Source organism: Leptosomus discolor, chromosome 11, assembly GCF_034619465.1.
Source record: "Leptosomus discolor isolate bLepDis1 chromosome 11, bLepDis1.hap2, whole genome shotgun sequence".
NCBI classification, from domain to species: domain Eukaryota; kingdom Metazoa; phylum Chordata; class Aves; order Leptosomiformes; family Leptosomidae; genus Leptosomus; species Leptosomus discolor.
Genome location: NC_141401.1, coordinates 4,183,023 through 4,206,379, shown reverse-complemented (window position 1 = coordinate 4,206,379; position 23,357 = coordinate 4,183,023). Strand labels below are relative to the sequence as shown.

General features: G+C 46.2%; 1 protein-coding gene across 2 annotated transcripts in view; it reads right to left on the bottom strand.

Moving 5' to 3' along the window:
- Positions 1–23,025, bottom strand: part of ADAMTS17 (ADAM metallopeptidase with thrombospondin type 1 motif 17) — a 188,806-nt gene extending 165,781 nt beyond the window's left edge. For both annotated transcript variants that reach the window (XM_086471601.1, XM_086471602.1), the window contains exons 1-3: positions 22,956–23,025; positions 21,893–22,257; positions 11,686–11,848 (exon numbers count right to left, since the gene is read on the bottom strand). In XM_086471601.1, the coding sequence (XP_086327727.1) occupies positions 11,686–11,848; positions 21,893–22,257; positions 22,956–23,025 (598 nt within the window). The remainder of the gene's footprint in view (positions 1–11,685; positions 11,849–21,892; positions 22,258–22,955) is intronic.
- Between the last annotated feature and the right edge of the window lie 332 nt (positions 23,026–23,357).

Here is a 23,357-nt window from a genome sequence, read left to right as displayed (position 1 = left end):
AGGAGTTTACATTGAGGGGAGCACACATAACCAAACGGCACACTATTTTAGGAGTCAGGTGTTCCTCGCTTAAGAGGTCAGAGAATTTCATGTGAAATATGAGCTGACACAGTCAATCTAGAACACAGCACGTATATGCTGTGGGTGACTAGGCACAAGGGACATTACTCTTTTGCCAGTGTGTTACACAGTCTATCTGGCCAAAAATTCCACAGAATTCAGGACTGCTAGGTGATGGGAGGAGGGTGATACACTCCCAGATCCTCAGTATAAAACGGATATAACATTGCACAAGCTCATTAGCTGGCTTTTATTTACAGGGCCTTACCTTTCCTTGGCTAGTCACCTGCAAAGCGACATGATCATACCACATTCTGCAGTCCAACAGTCTTTGAAATCTTCCTCCTCAGAATGGCAAAAAAATCATAGTCCCTACTGTGATCAGCAGCACAACAGAGTTCTTCTGAAGCCTCAGCAGAAAACTCCTTATGTTCAGTGCTTTCTATGGCAACCCAACAGATGTACAATTCCAAAGCAACCGCCCCAAATGACCTTTTCCTATTACACACCAAAAGCCCTGTCTAGCACTGTCTGGGTTTTGGCACATTCTTGCTGTAACTGCAGAGTCCCTTCCTGCTCCTCCTACCTCCCTTCCAACAGTATTTCCCAGACTCATCTGAAAAGCAAACTCTTCTCCTATAATCTTCCACTTGTTTTCACCCTAATCTTTCCCTTTGTAATTTTAGCTACCTCATTCTAGTTAAACCTACTGAAAGTTTCTGGATGCAGTTCAACAAAAGCCACAAATAAGAGTAAAATTGCAGAGTCCTTTCTGCAAGGCCAGATTTCTCCCTAGAAGCTCTTTTCTACTGCTGCCTTAAAAATCCTCCTCAGTTCTTCCTCAGGAAGCCCTCTGCTAACTTCCCTCCACCCATGACCCCTTTACCATCTCTATATACCCTCACATGGAGCGCTAGCTCTGTTTTCCTTTATGTTGTTACTTCAGCAGCATAAAAAGGAGAGAGTATACAAATGGGCAACAGCTAACACTAGTCCTCCCTATGCCCCAGGAGTTTCTAGAGAGTATTTTACTGGTACTCACATCAGGCAGGTTTTATTAGTTTCACTTTAAAGTAAAAATCATCAATTCTCCACAGCAAAACAGAGAGGAAGAAAAAGGAGATCCTGAACACAAATGAAGCCTAGAAATTAAGGAAAGGCAGTTCTTGAGGTACATGCTTACTAGTTAACCTAAAATGGGATGTCAACCAGAGGAAGGGCAAGTTTGCTGAATTATCAGAGGGACAGGATGCCACAAAGTTTCTCTGGTACCAGTAGTAGGATACAAAAACCACTCAAAAGGCTATCAATTCTGACTTTAAAAGATCATTATACTGCATCCATGTCTCTTGGCATTGCTATTTATAATCTAGACACTGCACTAATTTCAAAGAAATTCTCAAATCTAGCATAATGCCTTGATTTCATTTCAAATCAAGAAGGCAAGGTGTAAGGTGGAGCCCAGGAAGGAAGTGAAACAGAAAGCAGAAGTCAGCTGCAGCATTTACATCCCAGGATCAGAGCAAAGGCAAAACCGAAACAGAATACAGGCAGCCTGCCTCCTCAGTTTGAATTAAGATCATGGGGTGGTGGGTTGAAACACAAAGAAGAGTGGTTATTATTTAAAAAACACATCAAGAGAAACATGCTACAGTTAAATTGATCTACTCCTCATGCCTGGATCTGACAGCAGAGCTGCTTCCAAACAGTATTGAACAGCTTCTTCAAAAGACTGATTGCACAGCATCACCACAGTGGATGCCCACAAGCTGTACCAGTCAGCAACCTTCTTTGCTCAACCTGGGGATGAAGGTGCTCATGGTTAGAAGCAAGACAAATTTGAACGGGCCTAGAGAGCTGAGACTTCCAGGATGACAAAACATTTGTTGCAGAAGTCAGCCCACTGAAGGATATGTGCTAACACAGCCTGAGCTAAAAGGGCCACCACAGATCACAGGACAGCTCAGAGTGCAAGATAGCCACAGCCATGTAAAGGAGTCCAGTTCAAAATTCATGGATGCCACCAGAAACATCCCTTTACTGCCTCCTGTGGGCTTCACATCCAAAGCTCTGCGCATTGGTTACCTTGCAGCTGCAGTTTTCATCCATACAACAACAGAGAGGTTCTATTCAAAACACATATCTCCTGAAAGAAAAAAAAAAAAGAAAAAAGAAAAAAAAGAAACCACACTTCAGCTCCCAGGGCCTTGCTCAACATAGCTGCTTCCTTGACACTTTTCCTGTGGTATCCACCTTGGAGTAGACACAAGCAACAACCAAAGAAGGAAACCAAGAACAGACACTATTGGAGTTGCCACAACCAGCAGTTCCCAAAATATTTCCAGCCATGGGAACATGGAGCCCACTTCACCTCTGTCAGGACACAGCACAAAATTGCCCCTGTGCACTGGTCTTTTACACCTCCATGGAAAGTTTGGGATTTCAGATTTATCAGAGCTAGCTGATGCCAGTGGGTAGTCTGGAGTTCAGGGATTAAAAACGGTTGCTCATTCAAATCACAGCTGATTACTGACTGAGAGCTGTCCTTTCATTTTTAAGGCCTTGTCCTACAAAATGATTATGCATCCCAAATTTCTTTCTTACTAGAATGGTAGACAAAATCATGCATGAGCTGGTAGGAAAAATCATTGCATAGCAGAATGATCCATTGCTTCCTAATCTACCGCCCAAATATGTTGGTTTGTTTTTTGTGGTTTGGTCCCGTGTTCCCGCCCCCCCCCCCCCCCAGCCACTTTCATACCAAATCACAAGTTCATGACTATTTGTCTGGCACAGCAGCAAACATGAACTTCAGACAGAAGTCATGAACTCTGTGCTGCATCTCAAAACACCAGAGAGATTTTATTGCAAGGATTGTTATCCAAGTTAGTCTGTGGCTTGGACACATCCGTTAGAACCTCACTCTTCTGCAAAACATACTCAGTTGTCAACTTAACACTTCAGGACTTTGTCTTTAATGTCAGGCCTGTAAGATAGCACAGGATAAGCACTATGAGCTCTGCCTGCTCACTGGTTTGGTTTGTCAGCAGGATTTCAAAGATTGCCACCTCCTGAACTATGTGCACTCATCTCCTTTTAAAAGAAGACCTTCATTGTAGGCTTTCCATCCAGTGAGAAACAAGGACTCACATTAAGACAAAGATGCCAATTTAATGTCACAGAAAGCAGGCACAGTGAGCGTGGCTTAATGGTATGACTGTTACAAGTGGGAATGGAAATACCTGCTCTGTCACTCCCTCAGCCTCAGTGCCTTGGTTTCTCATCCTGTACGTGATCTGCCTTGTTAACAGCTGTAAAGTCTCTAACGCTGAATCGATTTCCTTTGTTTGTGGCAGAGCACAAAGATCCCAGCTTGCCTGGGGCCATGGGAGAAGATCTGTAACACAATTGTAATTAGGTCCAAGTGATAAGGAGTGACGTACATCAGACCCTGAACTCAGACTCCTCACCTTTGATCACTTGAACTCAGCAGATCTGAGACCAATCACAAAGCACAGCCCTAATCCCCTTCGGGCTTTAGAGGCTTGGCTGCAGTTATACTGTGAAACATGGCATCACTGGCCTCCAGGTTTATTTTATTTTAATGAGTCTTCAGCAAATGTGCTTAGTTTGCACAGAATGTTTTCACAACTGCCAGCCTTACCAACCCATCCTGGGCTTTGGCAGTGAACTCCAATTCCTTCTGCAGAGGTTGGAAGAGCTCAGGGCCTCACCAAACCCAGGGCTCCCCACCTACAGTCTGACCACACCATTATACTTACACCTTGAGGGACATGGCACAGACCTCCTTGAAAGCTGGGCAATTTACTTCTGGTGATTTGCAAAAGCCAGTAAAGAATACAGGTTCGTCTCCCATAATGGTGTTGGCTCAGCAGACAAAAGTGAAGTAAAAAGTAGAGTCGTAGTTATTTTTAATCCCTAATGTATACAGGTATGTCAAACTATAGAGGGAACAGATCAGCCAAGACAGAAACTAGCAGCTTATAGAGTGACTTTCAGATCCAAAGGCTCTTAGTACCACTGCCAGCTAAGAGTTAGTAGCTCTAATTTGCAAATAAGAAACTGAGAGTTAGAGGTTATAGTCTAAATGACCTCTAATTTTCTGTGCCTTTAGTCTTGGGTTCACCATCTGGGACATCTATGACTGATCACTCTTAATTACAAACTACCTCAAAGGAAGCTTAGAGCTTTTAAACAGAGGCAAAACCTGCCCCAATGTCCCCATCTGGGCCAAACAAACATGTAGGTGCCCAACACTTAGTAGCTTTTATAAGAAAGATCCCAAAGGATCTGCTGAGGAGGTCAAACAACATTAGTTGAGACCAACAGACTCCTAATTCCCAAGTCCTGGCTCTATCCCTGAGCTATGATTTATGACAATATGAAAAAAAACAGACAGCTAAAAGGTGAGTGATGTACCTTAGTCTCCTTGGAGCCACCTGTCCGCCTTTCTAGCCAGAATAACCACTGGAATACCCACGAATGGCCCGAGACAAGGATGGTGTACGCTAGACAACCTAGCTCATTACCACCTGCCAGTTTAGATTTCACCAAGTTCCAAGGGAAACCAGCACTATGTTTAATTAGGAGCCAAGTGAAGGAGCAGTACAGTTCTACTGCGTGCAGCTGCTCTGGAAGGGGAAGAAATCCATACACTACATGTATTTGCACATCCTCTATTTTGGTCTCTTTTGCACATTGACAGTCGAGGAAAAAGAAACTGGAGTCCCTCCTGCTCCAAATCATCCATGCTGCCCTCATGCTGCGGGCTTCATCCAGAACAGACCGGCAATAAAACTTCACTTGCCACATGTGACGGAAAAGGACACTTTGGAATGGTAGACTGCTCCAAAAGGCTGCTGTTTATCAGCCATAAGGAAACAATCACACACTTACAGGGAAAATCCAGACTCCCGGTTTGGAAGACCAGGGACCTGAAGAAACCAAGGGGTTTATCCACACAAGTGAGATACACTCCCGTGGGTAAAGGGCTGAATTTCTGATACAGGGAATACTTCTATGCTTGCAAACACTTAATCACACTACATCTTCTGCATAGCCCATTGTTGAAATCCTCGCTTTAATTCCTCAACAGATGCTTCCTAATATGGACTAATACAGGTTGCATTACATCTCTCTATTTTTAGTGCCCATGGTTTTTGGCCATAACAACGGCTCTTTCAGGCCAAGTCAAACCTGCAGAGAAAACACGGCTAGGAGACAATGATTAAAGATGGGGAAATGCAACGTACCAGTAACATGTGTTTAGGATTTATACCTGTTCAGGGAAAGCATTCCCTACATTTGATACCTGCATACTAGCACTTACTTAAATTATTACCAGCTTTGACCAATTGTTAAAACAGGTTGAGAAGTAACTATGCAGAGAAGCCACGCATTGTTATTTTGTGAACTATAATGTCCATCTTCCTGTTTTCTAACTACATGCTTCTCTCAATGCAGCACATTCGCATTAAATGAAAACGAGTTCATTTAAACTGACAAAGCGATTTAAAGCAAACCCACATTTAAGAGTAATTCATGAGGTCTATATCATAAACATGAAGTAACAACCTTCCCTCCAAAGCCAAGCTGCTCGCTCTCATGCTCCTGAACTGTATTTTATATCAAATCTCTTCTATGTAAGGGGACTTTAATACATCACTGGAGACCTTTGGAAAAGTTATAACAGAGCTTACTTTTCCCAAAGAAACAAAGTTTTATGACATGGTTAGAGGAGATTCCTATGCTTTCATAACACAGTCTGATTCTGTCTTTAACAATGATATTTTCTCTCACCAGGAAAAACCAAATTTTTTTTTCATCCATAGACTTTGATGGCATAGGAAACATGCAAAATAGGTGACCAGATCTCAGCAAATTATTTAAACTACTGCTGTTCCATGATAGTTAACATAACTACAGCTATTTACTGGAGCTGAGGGTGTGGTGGATATTGTCAGGTGGGAACAGCTTTATTGTATATATTACAAGGTCACAAAGAAACCGGGCAATGAAAGAAGCCCTTTCTCAGGTGTTTTCCACCCCCAGTCTTAGCCACAGGGGGTTACTAAAGGAGATGGTACAGCTCCCCCATAGTCCTCTCTGGTCTGCCCATCTCCTCTCTGCCACGAGCTCTTCCTATGGGGTCAGAGACTGGTGGGAATCAGAGATACTGCCAAAATGGAGACTGGCCTTGCAGCTACCCTCTTGTCCCCACAAATCAACTGAGAAGTCTCTTCATGGAGGTCTCGGCCAAACCTGAGGGCACTGCAAAAAAATCATGTATGATGCATTAAAAGAGATCTCTTTCTCTCCCCACCTGGCTCATCTGTAGATGAATTCTTACTTATATGTATTAAAACCTACAAACAAAACCCCCTACGACTCCATCCGCTCTCCAGAAAGACCACTAGTCTGGGACCTTCGACAAGAAAGTCAAACTTGTTCTTTAAAATCAGAACAGTGTGTGATAGCAGGTTTGTACCCCAGATGCAGCCTAGTGTCTAGAGATGAGAACCCAAGAAGTGTTTCACATCACTAGTGTGAAGCTATTTCCCGTATTCCTAATGATGCCATGCTTCAGAGCAAATGAAACCCAACCTTTCCTTCCTTCCCCCTCACAGCCTATGCACCTGGAACCCTTTTAATAGGTTTTCTGTTTGCCTCACAGGGGCTCATGTTCATGCCCGAGCAGAAGTGTTCATTGTGACTTGAACCCTTTCTCCTGCTGGATGACAGGTGATAAAAATAATACGTGTACATGTATCGTATGACTAACAATAGCACCTGGCCCACAGTGATGGGATCCCTCCTTCCCTGCTGGAGCACTTCAGAATTTAAACAAAGGAATTAAAACATCAGCCCTGAATCCACAGACCTGGGATTTTTTTTAACCCATTAGTAGGCACTTTCAGATTCAAATCTCGAAGACGCAGTCATGCAAGACCCTAAGTACTTTCCCATTCCTGACTACAGCCAGATTAATCCTCTTATACAGATTATTCCAGGAGAAATTTGGCTCCCACAAAGTTCTCCTGCAGCTCTAAAAATAATGTTGAGTGCTGTAGGACATGTTAACGGCACTTAGACTGAAGAAGTTGGTTTAGAGATTCTAACAACCACTTCTCAAACCAGACTGCTAGCATTACCTAGCCCCAAGGAACTGTTCAGCTCAGTTTCCCCTCTCCCATGGCTGGGGTCTGTGAGGAAAGCACCACACTTCTGGGTGAAACACAAGAGGAACGCCCTTGGAAAGGGCTCTTTATCCCCTCAGTAGCGCTGACACATGGCACTTCCTGATTAAGTTCATTTTGCTTTCTTAAAATGCTCTCCTCCTCCCCCTACAAATAAACACACAAGTCATTATATCACCATGCATCTTTTTTTACAATCCATCAAGTTCAGGAATCACAGGACCATTGCTGGCAATAGAAATTTGCCATTGAGCAATTTCACTCTGTGTAAATTCTTATGACATGATCAATAACTAACATTAAAAATTCACCATCTGATGCTTTGTATTTTATTTGAATCCCAAATAACCCCAGATCATGCCAGGTACCACTGAATTGTAACATTTTAAGAAGACAATACCTTTAGAGGTGAATTCTGTCTGTTCAGAAAAAAAGAACAGCAAAGGGCTGTTCATTGGGAAAATGCCCGAGCATGGCAATTCTGTGGCTTTGAAAAATACTCATTTTATATTGTATTTACACAGACAGGTATTTTTCTGTCTATGTTGTTCCACAATAGAGGATGCAGATCTAAAGTGTCCAGCAAGTGAGTATTTCCCACGTATTTACAACCTCCATTCTTTCTTGCCAAGTTTTAGCCTGGGTGAGCCAGATTACAACCTCTAGTACAAATCTGATCAGTCCTTCCCTCTGCTAATGTTGGTGAGTACCATGGTAAAGAGGCCTTTTCCCAAGAGAAACCCTGGAAGCACGCCCTTAGATCATCATTTCCACACAATTTCATTAGGAATGGACCTTTTGTGTGTCAGAGAGGATTAATTTTTTTGTTTCTAAACTCCTTGTGCACAAAAGTTAATCCAAACCAGACAGGAGTCAATTAGGTCGTTAACGTGCTAAGCCTATTAACGGCCATGACTTACATTTCTTTCCTGCAACAATGAAAAACATTCAGGAGTCTGCCTTTAAGTGGCAAAGCCCATGAGCAATTTCATTATTTTATGACATGGCTACATGAAGCGGTGGCTGTTTGCACGAGCAAGCAGCACTCCCCACTGTGCAGCAGTTGGGTCACTTTTTAGCACAGCTAGCCTGCAGTCAACACAAAGAACCAGCACCCAAGGGATACAAATTCTATTCCCAGCTGTTTTGCAAAGTCCTGTGTGATCCCAGGGCAGGGAATCACACTGTCTCAGATTTCCCTCACCTACCTGCTAGAGGAAGGAATAAAGCTATCCTGGTCTCGCACAAGAGTCAGCAAAACCCATGCTCTCCCCAAATCCAATCCTAGGTTAGCCCCTCAATTAGCATCAGGTAAAAAAAAAAAGCCCAACCATCCAGTCACAGAACAAGATCCATAGCCTTAAATAAATCTAGGAATTAAGGGAATTTCAGTTCTGCCAAGGAGAGGCAGCACCCTGCCCCTAGACAGAAGGTCAAAAGGTTCAGTGGCAAAATGATGAGGCACATTTCCTGGACTGACTTTGATTCAATCCTGCTTTTAACTAATGGCTGTCTTATTTCACAGTGTAAGAATTTTGTAATGCATTTTCTATGAACACAGTGCTGCAGCACCTACAGTGCTTGGCTGGGAAATGAGCGGCGCCGAATTCTGATGTTTCCTCTAAAAAGAGACATAGGGGATCTGTAACTCTAACCAGCACCAAGATTTCATACTCAGAGAATCAAAAAGAAGATTGGCTTAGTCTGAACCCATGAGAACTATAAGCCTGCTGAACTACTAAGACCTCAGCTCCACACAAGAGAAAATAAAGGTCCTGGCTATAAGATTTACCAACATGCAGTGCCAGCTAGGAGGCAACCTCATGAGCAAGCACAGGTCATCTCTGCTGCTACACAGGCTTGCTCAAATACAAAAACCAAGGGATACAAGAACTGAGAGATACAGGCAAACTTTAAGTTCATGGCTGCCTATTCCAGTCAGCTCCTTCAGACCTCTGCTTCCACGGCTGCTCCCGATAATGAAGACTTTTGTGCCTCCTGCTGCTGCCACAACCCTTTATGTCCAACAACAGCAATTGTTCCTGACCGCTCAACTGTTCCCATACGAGTGAGTCTTACTCTTGTACCCATTAAACCTGCCAGTCCTGCTTCCCGTTTTGTCCCTTTGGGAGCCCAATAGAAGACATCAGAGATGCCTTGACCCACTGCCTCCATTTAATACGCAGTCCGTCCAGTAGAAGGCAGAAGCTACAATATTGGCAGGGTAACGGGGCAGGAGAGGAATAAAACAAACAGAATATACAGGCACACTGAAACCTAAAGAGATTTCACAGAGCTCATAAAAAATACCCTCTACACAACCCACCCAGACACATTTCCAGAAAGGATAAAATTCAATTGCTCCAAACAAGCCAAAAACTAGACCAGTTTATATACTAGCTCACAATCTGACTTTGGCTCTAAAAATGGGAGAAGACAGACTATGATCAGTGGATAGAGTTAGCCATTTTCTCTTGAAAAATGATAGGAAGTACTATCAACAGCTGTTTTATTAACACCAAACAAGAATAATCTCACCCAAATGAAAAGGGTGCAAAAGAGCTGCATCTTTTCAGGGTTTCAGCTGCTAAGCATTACGATACCAGCAAGGTTTGCAGCAGCTCACAGGCACCCACTCTAAGTGCAAAAATATAGTAAAGCTACTGACCTTCTTTGGTGGCTTGACTGGAGGAAGGTGAAAGACAGGAGAAAAGTCTTGGCAGGAGGACCACCACCAAAGAACTGGATCCCCTTGCTATTAGTCTCCCACTCCAATGGGGACTCTAGGGCTTAGAATCATTCCACAAGCCTCACTTATTTTTAATATATTTAAAAAACAACTTTAACATTGCCACGTTGGGTCACAACTGAAGACTGACAACTTGGAACTCACCACCAGCACCTCACATGCCCGTGGAGACCCACAGGATTTAAGCCCAGGATCCTAACACTGCAAGGTGGGTCAGCATGATGTTGGAAACTGAATCCAGAGCACTAGAGAATGTCTACTATTAACTGCCAGACACACAATTAAAGTCTAAATCATTGCCATTTCTCAGGAAGCTGGTTCACTTCCCAACCCTTATTATACTACAGAAATCCCACTGAAATAATATACCTCATATTGCTAAACTATTTAAGCAGAGAAGCACTAGAAATTGCTTGAGAGGTTGTTGTTTGGTCCAGAATAGCTTCACACACACGAGGCACATCTGCATTTCAGCTGCTACTGTATCCTCAGCCAGCATAACAGCATGGCAGACAAACACTGCTGAAGCATTCCCCCACCCAGCTCACACAGGATCCGTGCTGTCACAGCTGGACCTCCTTCAATATCCAATCTAGCTAGACAAAAGTTAGCCTGGGGATATCTGTATGGGTTGCTATCACATTTTGGACTCCCAGACCTCAAGCCTGGGTTCACAGATCTCCAAGTAAAGCCAAAGACCTTAAAAGTTTCTTTGCAATCTCTACGAGCTCATTCCCTCTAACACAAAGCAAGAAAAAAAAAAAAGTTTAATTTATCTCACATAACTGTAAAGCAAACAATTTAAAAGTTGCCACTCAAAGAAATAAAAACCCCTATAGAACCATACCTAGAGCTTAACCTTGAGGAGACAACCAGAAAGAAAAAGCAAAAGCAAGCTCCTAGTTAAAAAATTACCTTGCTGAACTACATCTGGCTGTTTCAAATGCACATAAGCCCATACAAAGCAATTGGAAAAAAAAGAAAATAAACCCAAAGTCTACCTAGTTGACCGTGCACCCCGATATAGTCTATTATGGATCATGTGCTCTGCTAGATAGAGGTAAAAATGCTGACATGTGGGAAGCTGAAAAAAGTAGATTGTTTTACAAGAGAAACTGTGCATCTCTTCCCCTTTCCAGATATCTTTTCATCCCGTTATGAGCCAGATCCCTGGAGCTGGACTCCACAGATGATACTTCTGATTAAATTATATGAAAATATCTGAAGTGACACTTTACACACTCTGAAATGTGAGGATCACCATCCTACCCATGCCTACTTGGCACAACTCTAGTGGAAAGGTGAGATGAACAAGCACTCCTCACCGCTGACTTCAGTTTCAAAATTTGAGCCTTTGCGAAACACATTGGGAACACCTTCCCCAGCAGCGGCCACGTTACATGGTTAAAGCAGAAGTTTACTCTGACCCACGTAAAGTTTACCTTCCCACAAATTGAATGTTACAGCGTATGTCCTAACGATTTTTAGATTCGTGAGGCGACTCCCTCTGCCTGATGGAGCAGAGGGGCTGTTAACACGTGCCATTCTTCACTGCTGCCTGAACACTCGAATGACAAAATACAGACATACCTGGCAGAACAACAGTTAAAAATATAATTGCATACTCATGGCTGTTCTCTTGAGGCACTTCAAGCTCACCTGCTACAACCTTGCAGTGCTCATCAGGGACGGGCTTCATGGGATGGTTTGATTTTGCGGATCGTCTCCGCCTGATGAAGTGTTCTTTTCCACTAAATGAGGTCTCTGACGTATTCACTGGTTGTATTAGCATGTGCTCTGATCCAATTTGGATATAGCCAACCTGTTCACAAAAGAGAATAAAAAAAACCCATCAGTTTGGTAGCCTAACCTTGTCTCTCAACCCGGTCTGAACCTAGACCATTTCACTGCAAGCATTATTTACACTGTGAGGAAACGAGAAGTCATTATGATCGTGTTCAGCCTGCGTAATACAGACTAAAGAACTTAATCTGATATTTATTTTTTATATCACTGAGCACTGTTTAGGAACATTGTGCACTGTATATGTACCAAGAAAAGGTGGGGGGGTTCTTGTCAACACCTTTCCTTTCCTTCCCAACTCTTCCTCCGGCTAGAGCACCACTCCAGCTGGAAGCATAAATACATGTGTCTTATGAGATGCCCAGCTTACATGAGGACAAATAAATCCTATTAACCAAAATCCTTTCATAATCACCTTTCTAATTGCATTGTTATTACATAGCATTTAACAACAAAGAGGCGAGACTGCCTGCAAACAGGAGACTGCCTGTGTACAGCACTCCTGCAGACAACACTAAGGGAATTGATGTCATAAGTATGACTTGCAGAGCCACCCACATGGTTTTTGTTTGGGGACCAAATACCTCTTCTGGACTACAATAAGGGCCACATAGTAAGGATTGCTCTCCCTGCAAGCCATGAGTTGGGTTTCAGAGGTCAAGCTGGGAATGGGCTGTTGTACTTTCACAATTATGAGACTTTACATCATCCCTGGAATAAGTAACCCAAGTAAGGCAAAGACCCTGTCTAAATAACAGCAGACTCCATCAGCTACAGGTCAGAGCACTAAACCGGTGCCTTTCTTGCTCCAAGTCCAGAACTTGCACCAGGGCTGGCAAGAACATCTTTGGAAGTCAGCTTCTGCCCCAGGAGAGCCCTCCTCTGCTGGCAACCCAGAGTTTTTAAGGTCCTTTTACGCCTTTTCCACTCCTTTTCTGGCATGAAAAGAAGAGAGTGAAAGCAAAGATATCACCTTAAAATGTAACAAAGCCTCCAGGTTTAGTAATCAACACTGATGTTATACACATTGGAGAAAGTGAGTATGTACAACGAGGGTTTCTTTCTTACTTTTCATTGTACTAATCCAATGATTATCTGTATTGCAATTGAAAGTCTTGAAATACACATCTTTGCCATATCCCCCCTGAGACAACGCTCTAGGTCTGACCCAACTTCTGCTAGCAACAGAAGACCTCCTCTGTCCTGCCAGGAGGCATCAGGTCGTGCCTATGGTACACCTCATAGCAACAAAGGGTTGTACACCTGTAACACCCATCCTATACATATAAAGAGACCAGACTTTTTTTTGCGTCCCCCTCCGCCCCCACTGTGTTCTGTGCCAGCCAGGCAACCATCCAAACAAATGCTCTGCACGTACATGCAAATACTATATATTCAACAGCTGACTGTACTAATATGATTTATAATATACATTACATACGTACAGTATATTGTACATTTCCACAACTCCCTGCCAAATTCGGTACTCACGTACACCCAGGAAATCCCTTTGGCCTAGTGTTTCCAGTAAGAGGAATTTCTGCTAACAGAAATGAGAGCTCTCCTCTTTTGACGGCCGTACTAACTGAACAACGTTCAGGGTAAACCAGGATCTCTCAGAAAGGGTCACAGACTTTGAAAGTCCATTTGGAAAAAAAAAAAAGAAATAATAAAAATCAGTGTCTTTATTTGCCATGGCTGCAAAGCACGGTGGTAACAATTAGTCCCTTGCCTCTAAAGAGACAAGAGATACCTCTTTTGGCATCTTTCAAAAGAGACCTTGCCCTTGGGGAGAGGTCACTGATTAAGTATAAAATGCCTTGACACCCCCCAGAAGGGCTCCTATTTATGAAGAAAAATGGACTTTATTTCTTGGCCCTACAGAATGCATACCAGTTTACAAGACCCACTCTGCCCCAGAGTTTTCAAAAGGGCTGCCTCTTCATTTAAATTACAAGTTGGGCTTTGTCAGAATTGTTTCAAAGACAGCAAAAGCTCTAGTGACTTATTCTTCCAGGCTCCTTTACGACGCTCTCCACTACTTCCCTTCCTTGTTCCAATCTTCCAGCTGGGAGGTAGCCCCAGCCCCCCCTTTTAATATAGCTTTTAATTATTTAGAAGAAGGGTTGTAAATCTGGTGCCATGGTACTAAAAGCCACACCAGAGCTCCTGAAAGACTGCCAACCATTTTTGTTGGTGCCAAAAATATGTAAGAAGAAGTCAGTTTCATCACCACCCGACATTATCCCAACTTTCTGGCATCAAGTGTGAAAATAATTTAAACCATTGGAAAGGACTTATGTTTCACATTTGCTTTGGAATTGTGAAACCTATGGAGGGAGAGAGCCATGCGTCTTCACCCTGGAATAGGTTAAGAAGCAATCTCAAGTTTAATCTGACAAGCCAAGTACAGTTTCAAGCAGGAAGGATTTGCAGGATTGGGTCTACAGAGTATTCCTAGGGAGTCAAAATTTTCCCCAGGCTTCCCAGTTGGGTTCTAAAGAGTCCTCAAACCTATTGGCCCAGATGAAATCTTTTGGACCTGGTAACTTGAATACTCTGGTCAGTATTTTGCCTTTTCTGTAAGAAATGCATTCCTCATGTTGCCTCCCTCAAATCCTCCAACTCCCAGATAGTATACTAATCTCAGCATCAGATACCAGATATCACCACTAGACAAACACTCCGTGCTTTTCTTCTCTAGTCTGTATGATGTTTAGGGACAGCAGAAAGCTGGATTTTGAAGATAAAGCAGCAAAACGGAAGACCATGTAACTACCAGAGCTATTTTCCCCACATCTCTGGAAATCATTCCAGTTAAATACAATGCTTTGGATCTGCCAATTCGCTTTCGCCTGGGGAGATGCATATCAAAAGCTGGGATACTCCCTCTCATCCTTCTTTCACCGTGAGAGCCTGTACGAACAGGGCCTGCCACTGTGCCAGACCCCAGTATTGCTTAGTGTCCAGGAAAGCAGCTGCTGCCCAGCCCCACCATCCTCAAGCACCTGAGACACAGGAGTCATCAGGACCTCAAAATTTCAGAGGGGCGTAGAAATTCGTCATCATCCACATTATTAATCTAACCTGGATCTCACAGTTAGTATGACAGGACCATACAGCTGACTGAATCACGCAGCTCAGCTAACAGGAAAGGCTGGAACAATTTCAGCCTCCAAAGACAGACAACCAAACTGACAAGTTGATTAAAATAAACAATAATCCACGCTTCCCGCTCCAGCCCCACTCACCACTGTGCTTAACAGTGGCTATACCTTTCACATTAAGGACATTTCCAACCCTTAATTTAGAAGTCAGCTCAACGTTGCTCACTAGCAAAATAAGGCCCTGTTCTCCAAACCATCAAAATATTCTCACATGCTCTTATCCAGGGTTTTATTGGTCACTCGAGCCATCTGCTCACTCTCTAACCTACTCTGGTCCTACTAGCAGTTCACTCTTCTTCTACACAGTATCCTCCTTGCACTGGAGCTTTTCTCAGGCTAAATGACAGCAGGAAAAGGGGGAAGGTCCTCACATGGTATCACTGAAATTACAAGGGTAACAGCAGGACTGTTAGTGCTGGCACTCAAACAGCATTTGTACTCACATCGTCCTGCTACACCAGCTTCGCTGCTCTGTCTCTGTCCCCTGGTAGTACTCATGGAGCTACAACAGCTCAAGGGCTACCTCGGGACAGGAATCCAAATCATCACTGTTTTCTGCACGTGGTTCTGAACCTTCCCACTGTTAACACTCTCCAACAGTTACACTGTTTTTCCAGCCCTTTTTCTTTTCACAACATCTTTGAAGAAGATTTGTGAAATGCCGAATCTTTAACACATTTTTCTTGCGTACATATGAACACACTGAAAAAAACCCCAGTTTTAAACATCTGACAAATTCCATCCCCTTCTCAATTTCTCAACTGTTACACTGTAAATCTTAGTTTAACCATTTCCTCAAAGTTAAAAGGAAGTTAATATTTGAAGTGAAGAACACAAACACAGTTTAATAAACTTCACGTGGCTTTTAGTCTTGTCCTTATTAACCATGCTTCAGCTTTAAGTTAGTTATTATTTACAAGAGCAATTCAAGCAAATTTAAAACAAAGAGCTTTAAATTAGGTCTTGCTCCAGTGTCATTTCAGATTTACACTCAGTTATGACAGCAGATCATACTCAGAAATATGTGACTGCACCTCTGTTCCAGCCTGCCCCGGCCTCCAAGTCTGCTAAACAAGGAAACCACAATGTGCTCTCCCTTTTGTCCACTGTGGAAGGGGAAAGAAAATCCAAGCACAAAGAAACTCAGCACGGTAATTTTAAGAGGTTTAACTTTTCAGCTCATGGACCAGCTATGGATGAATGCCAGACAGCTCCCCTCCCAGACAAGAGAATTCAGCAGAGCTGAAGGTTTCCTCAGGGGAAATCGTATCATCTTATAATCCTAGCATGCCTGCACTGCCCTGCTCCCCATAACAGCAGAGGCTTTTGCAGTCACCTGAAGGGCAGCACCGCCCTGTCACACATAGAACACTCACCACCACCGGACAGGGATTGAGCTCACCGAGCTTCAGACATCTGCTCTAAACCAGGCACCACCCCCTCTACAGTCAATGGAGAAAGGCCAACACCTCCAAAGTGACAGTTCACCAATCTAAAGCACCTAAGAAACAGGGCAAACCGTCAGGGGAAGCGCTCTTTGGAAGTGCCCATTCTTATTGCTCGCCCTCCCCTTGATAACCAGAGTCAGGCTTAAAACCAACAGCCTGTGGTCTCTTCTGTAGTCTTCTTCCTCTTTTTCCGAAGGACAGAACAGATTTACCATTTCACTAGGGGTCCTTTGAGTTACTGCTCGTTTCCTGGAGGCTGCAGTCCAACGTACTCAGTTCTCTTTGCCCTGACTGGCTTTCCATATTGGATCCAAAACCACACAGTTCCTTTGGAGGCACCTACACCCGCCTGGAAATCACTGGAGTTCAGAGATTCTAGAAGCAGATATGTGTCCAAGCAGTGTTTGTATCTGGTCCCACATCATCACTGGTGAACAGCAATGTGGGCAAAAACAGAATTTCCCAGGTACTGCAGCTATCAGGGAAATAGATTTCTGGCATTTAACCTCGTTTAGTACCCAAATGCTCAGTCATGACTTTATAATATTTCCCTTATCTCCTTCAGCAGCTTTACAACATCTCTGCCCAGCCTTCTTGAAAAAAGGCAGCACCTGGCTGACACAAAGCCCAGATGGATGCTCTATCACCTCTCCTTGCCCATACTTGCCAAAGCTTGTCTACACCCTCAGGAAGTCTGTGGATGGTACCAAGTGAAGGGGACACACCAGAATGAGGAGTCACCGTTCAGAAATACTTTAACAAGCTGGAAGATTTCTCCACCAGGAGTTGTGTGAGGTTTAACGAAGGTAAATGTACATGAAGCTTGGAAGAAAAGAAGCCCTCTTCTCTGCGTAGATTGTATGGGACAACACTGCAAATGTTTAAGGTTTCCCAACTTCCAGCGTGCATTTCTTAGGGTGTAGCTTCAATTACGCTATTCCATCCTATAAAGAAAATCACTCATTCCATGAGCCCTCATAACGTGCATCATCCATTCCACCAATCCAGTCTGCACAAGGAAGCATTGCCAAGTTCAAAGGAGACAAAAATGCAGTATGAAAAAGTTGTATGAACAAGCCTGAACAGGAGGGAGCCACAACCTCTCATCTCAGCTGAGAAGGACAATGCACCTTAACTAGAGACAGGCCAAGGAGCAGTCCTGAACCCAAAATCAAAGATTCCAGATTTGAAAATAGAAGTTACTCAAAATTAAACCTCTGCCTCTAAATGCATGCCGGTGATTTTCAGATACAGTTCCTGAACAGCCAACAGTTTCCAAGTTCATTTTTAAATCAAAATCTAATGCCCATTGTAACATGAGCCCATGACCCTCACAAAACTGTAACTGTTTCAAAACTTTAGCTACAAGAAATATGAAAAGCCTACGCCAGTTGTAAGGTACTGACATTGCAGTCCAACCAACTGCATAGCAGTCCAGCACTTCAGCATGTGAAAGTGACCCTAGTACCAAAAAAAAGTAAAAAATGAATACATCAAACGAAGTCTTTGGGAATCCCACATTTTGCAGGTAGCTTGAGGCAGCGTTCTGCAATGTACAATGGGGGAAGAAGTCTTCCCAAAGGGCACAGGACCCTGCCTGTCTCTCATATCTTGGGTCCGCAGGACTGAAAAGCCCTGCTAGGACTCAGAAGAAGCATCACTGCAATCCCGGCACAAACACACGGTGCTGAAAGGGCCTCCTGTACTGTGCTTTCCAGGCTTCAAGCGAAAAAGCTCGACAGAAGGTAACACTTCTCTGCCAAACTTTGCTAGAGAGGGTAAGGGCAGCACACTGAGAGCGACAGTCAAAATGTACCTGTGACCTGAAAGCAACAGACAAGTAGTTCTGAGATGTATCAAGCAAACAGGAACTTCCTTGCTGGAGAGAGACCTAACACATGTCACCTAGGAACCGACCTCAAAAGCAGAGACCTTAGCCGACTACACATCTCAACTCAAGGTAACACACTTGGCCTTAAAAAGCTGGAACGTCCAAAAAAGGGGCACTTCCCGTATTGCCTACTGCCTTCCAGCGTTGCTCAGACAAGTTGCAGAACTTTGCTCCTGCCTGTGTCTCCCCAGCACCAGGAAAGGACCGCTCGGTCCTGCGGTGCGGTCAGAACCCCATTCCCCAGCCAGGATGCAGTCCTGCCGAGCTGAAGACAGTCACCCTTTTCAGGAACATAGTACCTCTTGTCTACGCTGCAGTTCCCAGGTTGTCAGGAGGAACAGGAGGGCCGGGATACCCTCACACGCGGTACTTTAACTGTGCAGGCGAGACCTTAGGCACACCAGGCCTAAACACGCTATGGCCTGACGCAGCTACAAGAGCACGGTCCCCCCTTCTCGATGCGATTGCAAGCTGCAGCAGGAAACTACAACAGACCACATACTGGTTAACAGCAGCATCTGTGAGCAGAGTTTGAAAAAACAGAACACAACCTTTAGTTGCCACACTGGGAATCTGATATCATGACCAGGAAGCAATTCTCAGTCTGGCTGTAGCTCAGCTTTCATGCCACTGTGTCAGGGATTTTGTTTTTATTAGAACTCCACTTGCCCTGATCATTTTATATCACTTTTTGTGTAATTTATGGCATAGTTGAGGAATACAATTACAACAAAGTCTGAGCCAGATGGAGATCAGGGTACAGTATTATTACCTACTCTACTTCTTACCAACCAGCTTTCCTGAATGAGATGTCCTGAACATCCAGTTTGAGTCCAACGAGCGCTCCCACACTGGAGTTTTCAGGAAATCTCCCACTGCAGCACTAGCACTGCTCAAGAGATGAATGCCAGGATAAACAGGCTGCAAGGCTTCCACGACCAAGGTCTTTCTCCTAGCCCAGCGTGCAGGCTTTGTCCATATCCCCACCTGTGAAGCTGTGCTGCTGCTGAGGGCGAAGCCTTATTTTTTCTGCTGTAAACAGGGTTTAAGGAAGCAGTGTGAAAATTCAAAAACCGCTGTAGTGATGGTCTTGGTATTTTAAATTGCCAGACTACGAAGCAAAGAATTTGGGCCCTAGAGTGACCCGATCTCAGTTCTACTCGCAGCGGATTCAAGACTTCCTAGACAACTTGAGGCAAACTCTTAATTCCCCTGATCCCAGAGAATATCTTACCACTAAATTGAGTAGCTTTCACTACAGATACGCTGATTTACTGTGGCCGTGGCAAAAGTCTGCGTAAACACTGAAAGCAGGCTAAAATCTGCTGCATTTTATGTTTAAGAATAGACTGAACAAGTCAAAAGCTCCATTTAGCTAGAATGAAAAGGTTTATCTACATGGTGATGTGGATCTATTTAATGAAACTATTTCAAAAGTTAATGAGTTTGAGTTCTTACGTTTAGGTTCATCCTAAAGGCACTTGAGTTTTCTGTTCTGTAGTTTTCAGTTCACAAGGGTGTTATAAACCTTAACTCATTCGTATGCATCATGCGCCTGCTTTTAGCCCTTTTCCCATTCCTGGTGATTATCTGAATGAAGACTCAATGAACGGATTCCTCTATTAGGAAAGGAGTATCCCAACATGCAGAAACATATCTCTCTCGACACACCTGCCCGCACCGCTCTCAGCACTCCCAGGACCAGATCCAGAAGCAAAGGCAAGCGGAGCTTTACCAACACTGCCACTTCACACATGTGGCAGTATGGGCTTTAGTCCCCAAGAGGTGCCACAAACGAGGAGCTTTGACACCGATCAGTTTTTGATACCAAGTTCATCTAGCTCAGTCACGTCAATTTAGCCATTGCTTAGAATTCATATGACACAAACAGATATTGCAATATTGCTGCTCATATTTGCAGAGTAGTGAACAAAGTCACTAGTCTTGTTTCTTTTCCAGCTTTTCTACTGGGAATATCGCCAATCTTTTTCATTCCCCCTCCTCCATTCCCTGATCTCAGGCAGTTAATACTGTGCCTACAACTACATTCCTCTTTTTAGAAAGGTTCCTTCTCTGCCTGTTTGTGCTTCTCAGCTCTGCAGGAGTAGGTAGCTTTGGAAGCCCAGCATTTCATGAACGGGATTAACAAAACGTGCCTAATGACAAAAGCGTAGAGCTGTTAGTGATTTAAAGCTTGAACTAGAGATATCAGTTTTAAACTCCGAGAAAGCCCTCAGTGGTATACAGCTCAATTTACAGTGCCACTCAAACACTCAGCAGCTCAGGCACACTTTTTTTTTTTTTTTTTTTAAACCTGAGGCACAGCGCCCTCATATGGTTCAGGAATGAAGGCCCAAGCCCCAAGTGCAGGGCAGTGCTTCTTACCACAAAGTTTAAGACTAAATCTCCATCAACAGGTCTGTACCGAGAAGTTAAGCACATATCCCAAGGCCATGTACTAGGAGTCTGTGCTTAATGCCCCAGTGACTTTCTGAAATACTTGCAAGTTATCACGAATAATTACAAAACTAGCCATCGTCTTAAGCACCTAAGCCTTCACCACTGAGAAACAGAAAGGGTGCCCCACACAAGATCACCTCTTCTTATGAGGATGCTCAGAGGAAAACCCAGGCCCTGCGGAGCCACCTGAAAACGCTACAACCTCAGGTAGAGAAATCCTGACACTTGAGGTGGGAAAAGCATCTCCAAGCGGAGTACCAGGCATTCCTACACCGCAGCTCCCACAAAACACCCTCAGGCACCAACACCGATGGCACAACCCGGGTGGAAAGGGCTGGCTGAAGGGCTGAGGAGCCTGCTGACCCAGGCCGTGCTGCTGAGGCCATGCATGGCTGCTGGAGGAAGGACCCAGGCAGGCAGGAGACCAAATTCCCCATAGTGGGACACAGCTACCAGCCAGATAGCAGGGGTATGGTGACAAGAGGAGCATCCATCAGCCAGGATGCTCCTCTACAGCACCCTCAGTCCCCGCCACCCATCCACAGCGGGCATGCTGTGGCCGATGCCCTCGCCCCCTCAGGCATGGCTGAAGCTGAGGCAGCTCCCACAGCGGAGAGCCAGGGCAGACAGAAAACCCACGGTGGGGCAGCGGAGACGCTCGCCAGGGCCCGGGGAGGCGAGGGGACAGGCAGGACAGCGGGCAGGACACGCATGGCGCTGAGGTGAGCTGAGGGCACGGCCCAAGGGCCGCTTCCCGCCTCCGCGGGGCAGGGGCGGCTGAGGCAGCTCCCAGCGCGGGAAGCCGGGGCTGACAGGAAAATCTTCACGAGGGGGGGGAACACGACACACCGGAGACCCTCACCAGTGCCCGGGGAAGCGAGAGGACGGGCAGGAGGTGCACGGCGCCGAGGTGAGGTGAGGGAACGGCCCAATGGCCGCTTCCCGCCTCCGCTGCGCGCTGCGAACTGGGCGGGGGGTCGGGCGGCTCCCGGGGGGCTGCGGAGGGGCTGACCGCAGCCCTGGAGGTATGGGGCGGGGGGGGGGGGGGGGGACGAGGACGGGGACCGGTCGGGGAGGGGGGGTCGGGGTGGCAGTACCAGCCCGGCGCAGGTGCTGAGGGAGGCGAAGGAGTCGCTGCGGTTCAGCACGTGTCCCGTGTAGAAGCAGAGCCGCTCCTCCGGGGGCCGCCGGGGGCCGGGCGTCCTCCGCGCCTCCCCGCGCCGCTGCTCCACCACGAAACCCCGGGCGAGGAAGCGCAGGTCGCGGCGGAGGTGCAGGTAGAGCTCGGAGCCGGCAGCGGGCAGGCGGAGCAGCAGGGCCTCCGCCACAGCCGCCCGCTGCCGCGGCAGCGCCCGCCGGCGCCGGGGGCCGCCGCGATCCCCTCGCACGGCGGGCGGCAGCAGGTGGATCTTCTCCAGCGCCACTCGCTCCGGGATCACCACTTCCAGCTCCGCTCCGCCAGCTGCAGGCGAGAAGGAGAGAGGCTCAGGCGATCGCGGCCCGACGGGGCGGCCGGGGGCTCTGTGCCCCGCCGGTTCCCCCCCACACCCCACCCCACCCCGCGGGGACGCCCCGTCCTGCCCGGGCGAGGACAGCCCTGCGCTCGGATTTCAGCGCAGATACTCATGCACTGGAAATTGTGAACAGGCTGCAGAGACAATGGAGCCAGCGGAGGAAAGGGATTTATTTCTCTCTATATACACACACATCTATTAGAGACAAAAAATGTGCAGGGAAGAGAGGAATAAAGCAAATGCTAAAGCTACTTGTGTCATTAAAAAAAATATATAGCTCAGACACAAGCATCGCATTTCACCAACCCCAATAAAAATCTGCAGGGAGAAGGGGAAAAGCAGAGCAAGCCGAAGCCGCAGCCAAGGACAGTCAGCAGCTTTCCACATGAAACGTTACAGCAGCAGCAACGAGAGGACAGGAAAAGAAAATACAAAAGCCTGGAGCAATTCATCCTGCAGACTGGGACCGCGGCCACGCAGGGGATCCGGTGCATGCCCTGCGGTCTGCGCTTGCAGGCTGCCGCCCGGGGCCGACTCCCACCGCCCGCCCCGCCGGAGGACCCGAGGTCTGCCGGCGGCGAGGGCTGACAGCCCCGCCGGGGGAAGGGGATGCCGGCGCGGGGAGCCAGGAGAGGCTAAGCGCTACCTGTGCCGGCGTCCAGTCCCCAAAGCAGCAGGCAGGGAAAGACGAGAGGCAGGAGGCAGCCGTCAAACATTTTATGGCAGCGGCGGGGCCCAGCGCGGAGCAGAGGCGGCGGCGGCGGCGGGAGCCCGGGCCGGACTGAGCCCTCCCCGCCCTCGGAAAAAGTAATCGGCGCCGCCGACAGCCCCGGCGTGGTGGGCGCCCGGCCACGCCCCTCCCCGCGGCCCCGCGCTCTCATTGGCGCGGGCGTCCCCCGGGCCACGCCCCTCTCTCTTCCATTGGCTGCCAGTTGAAAGCGTTGGGCGGAGGGCTGGGCTACGCGGGGATGGGTGCACGTGGGTGAGGGGCGGCCGGCAGGGGGCGCCCTTTCCTGCCCCCCCACTGTACCCCCACCCCGTCCTATCC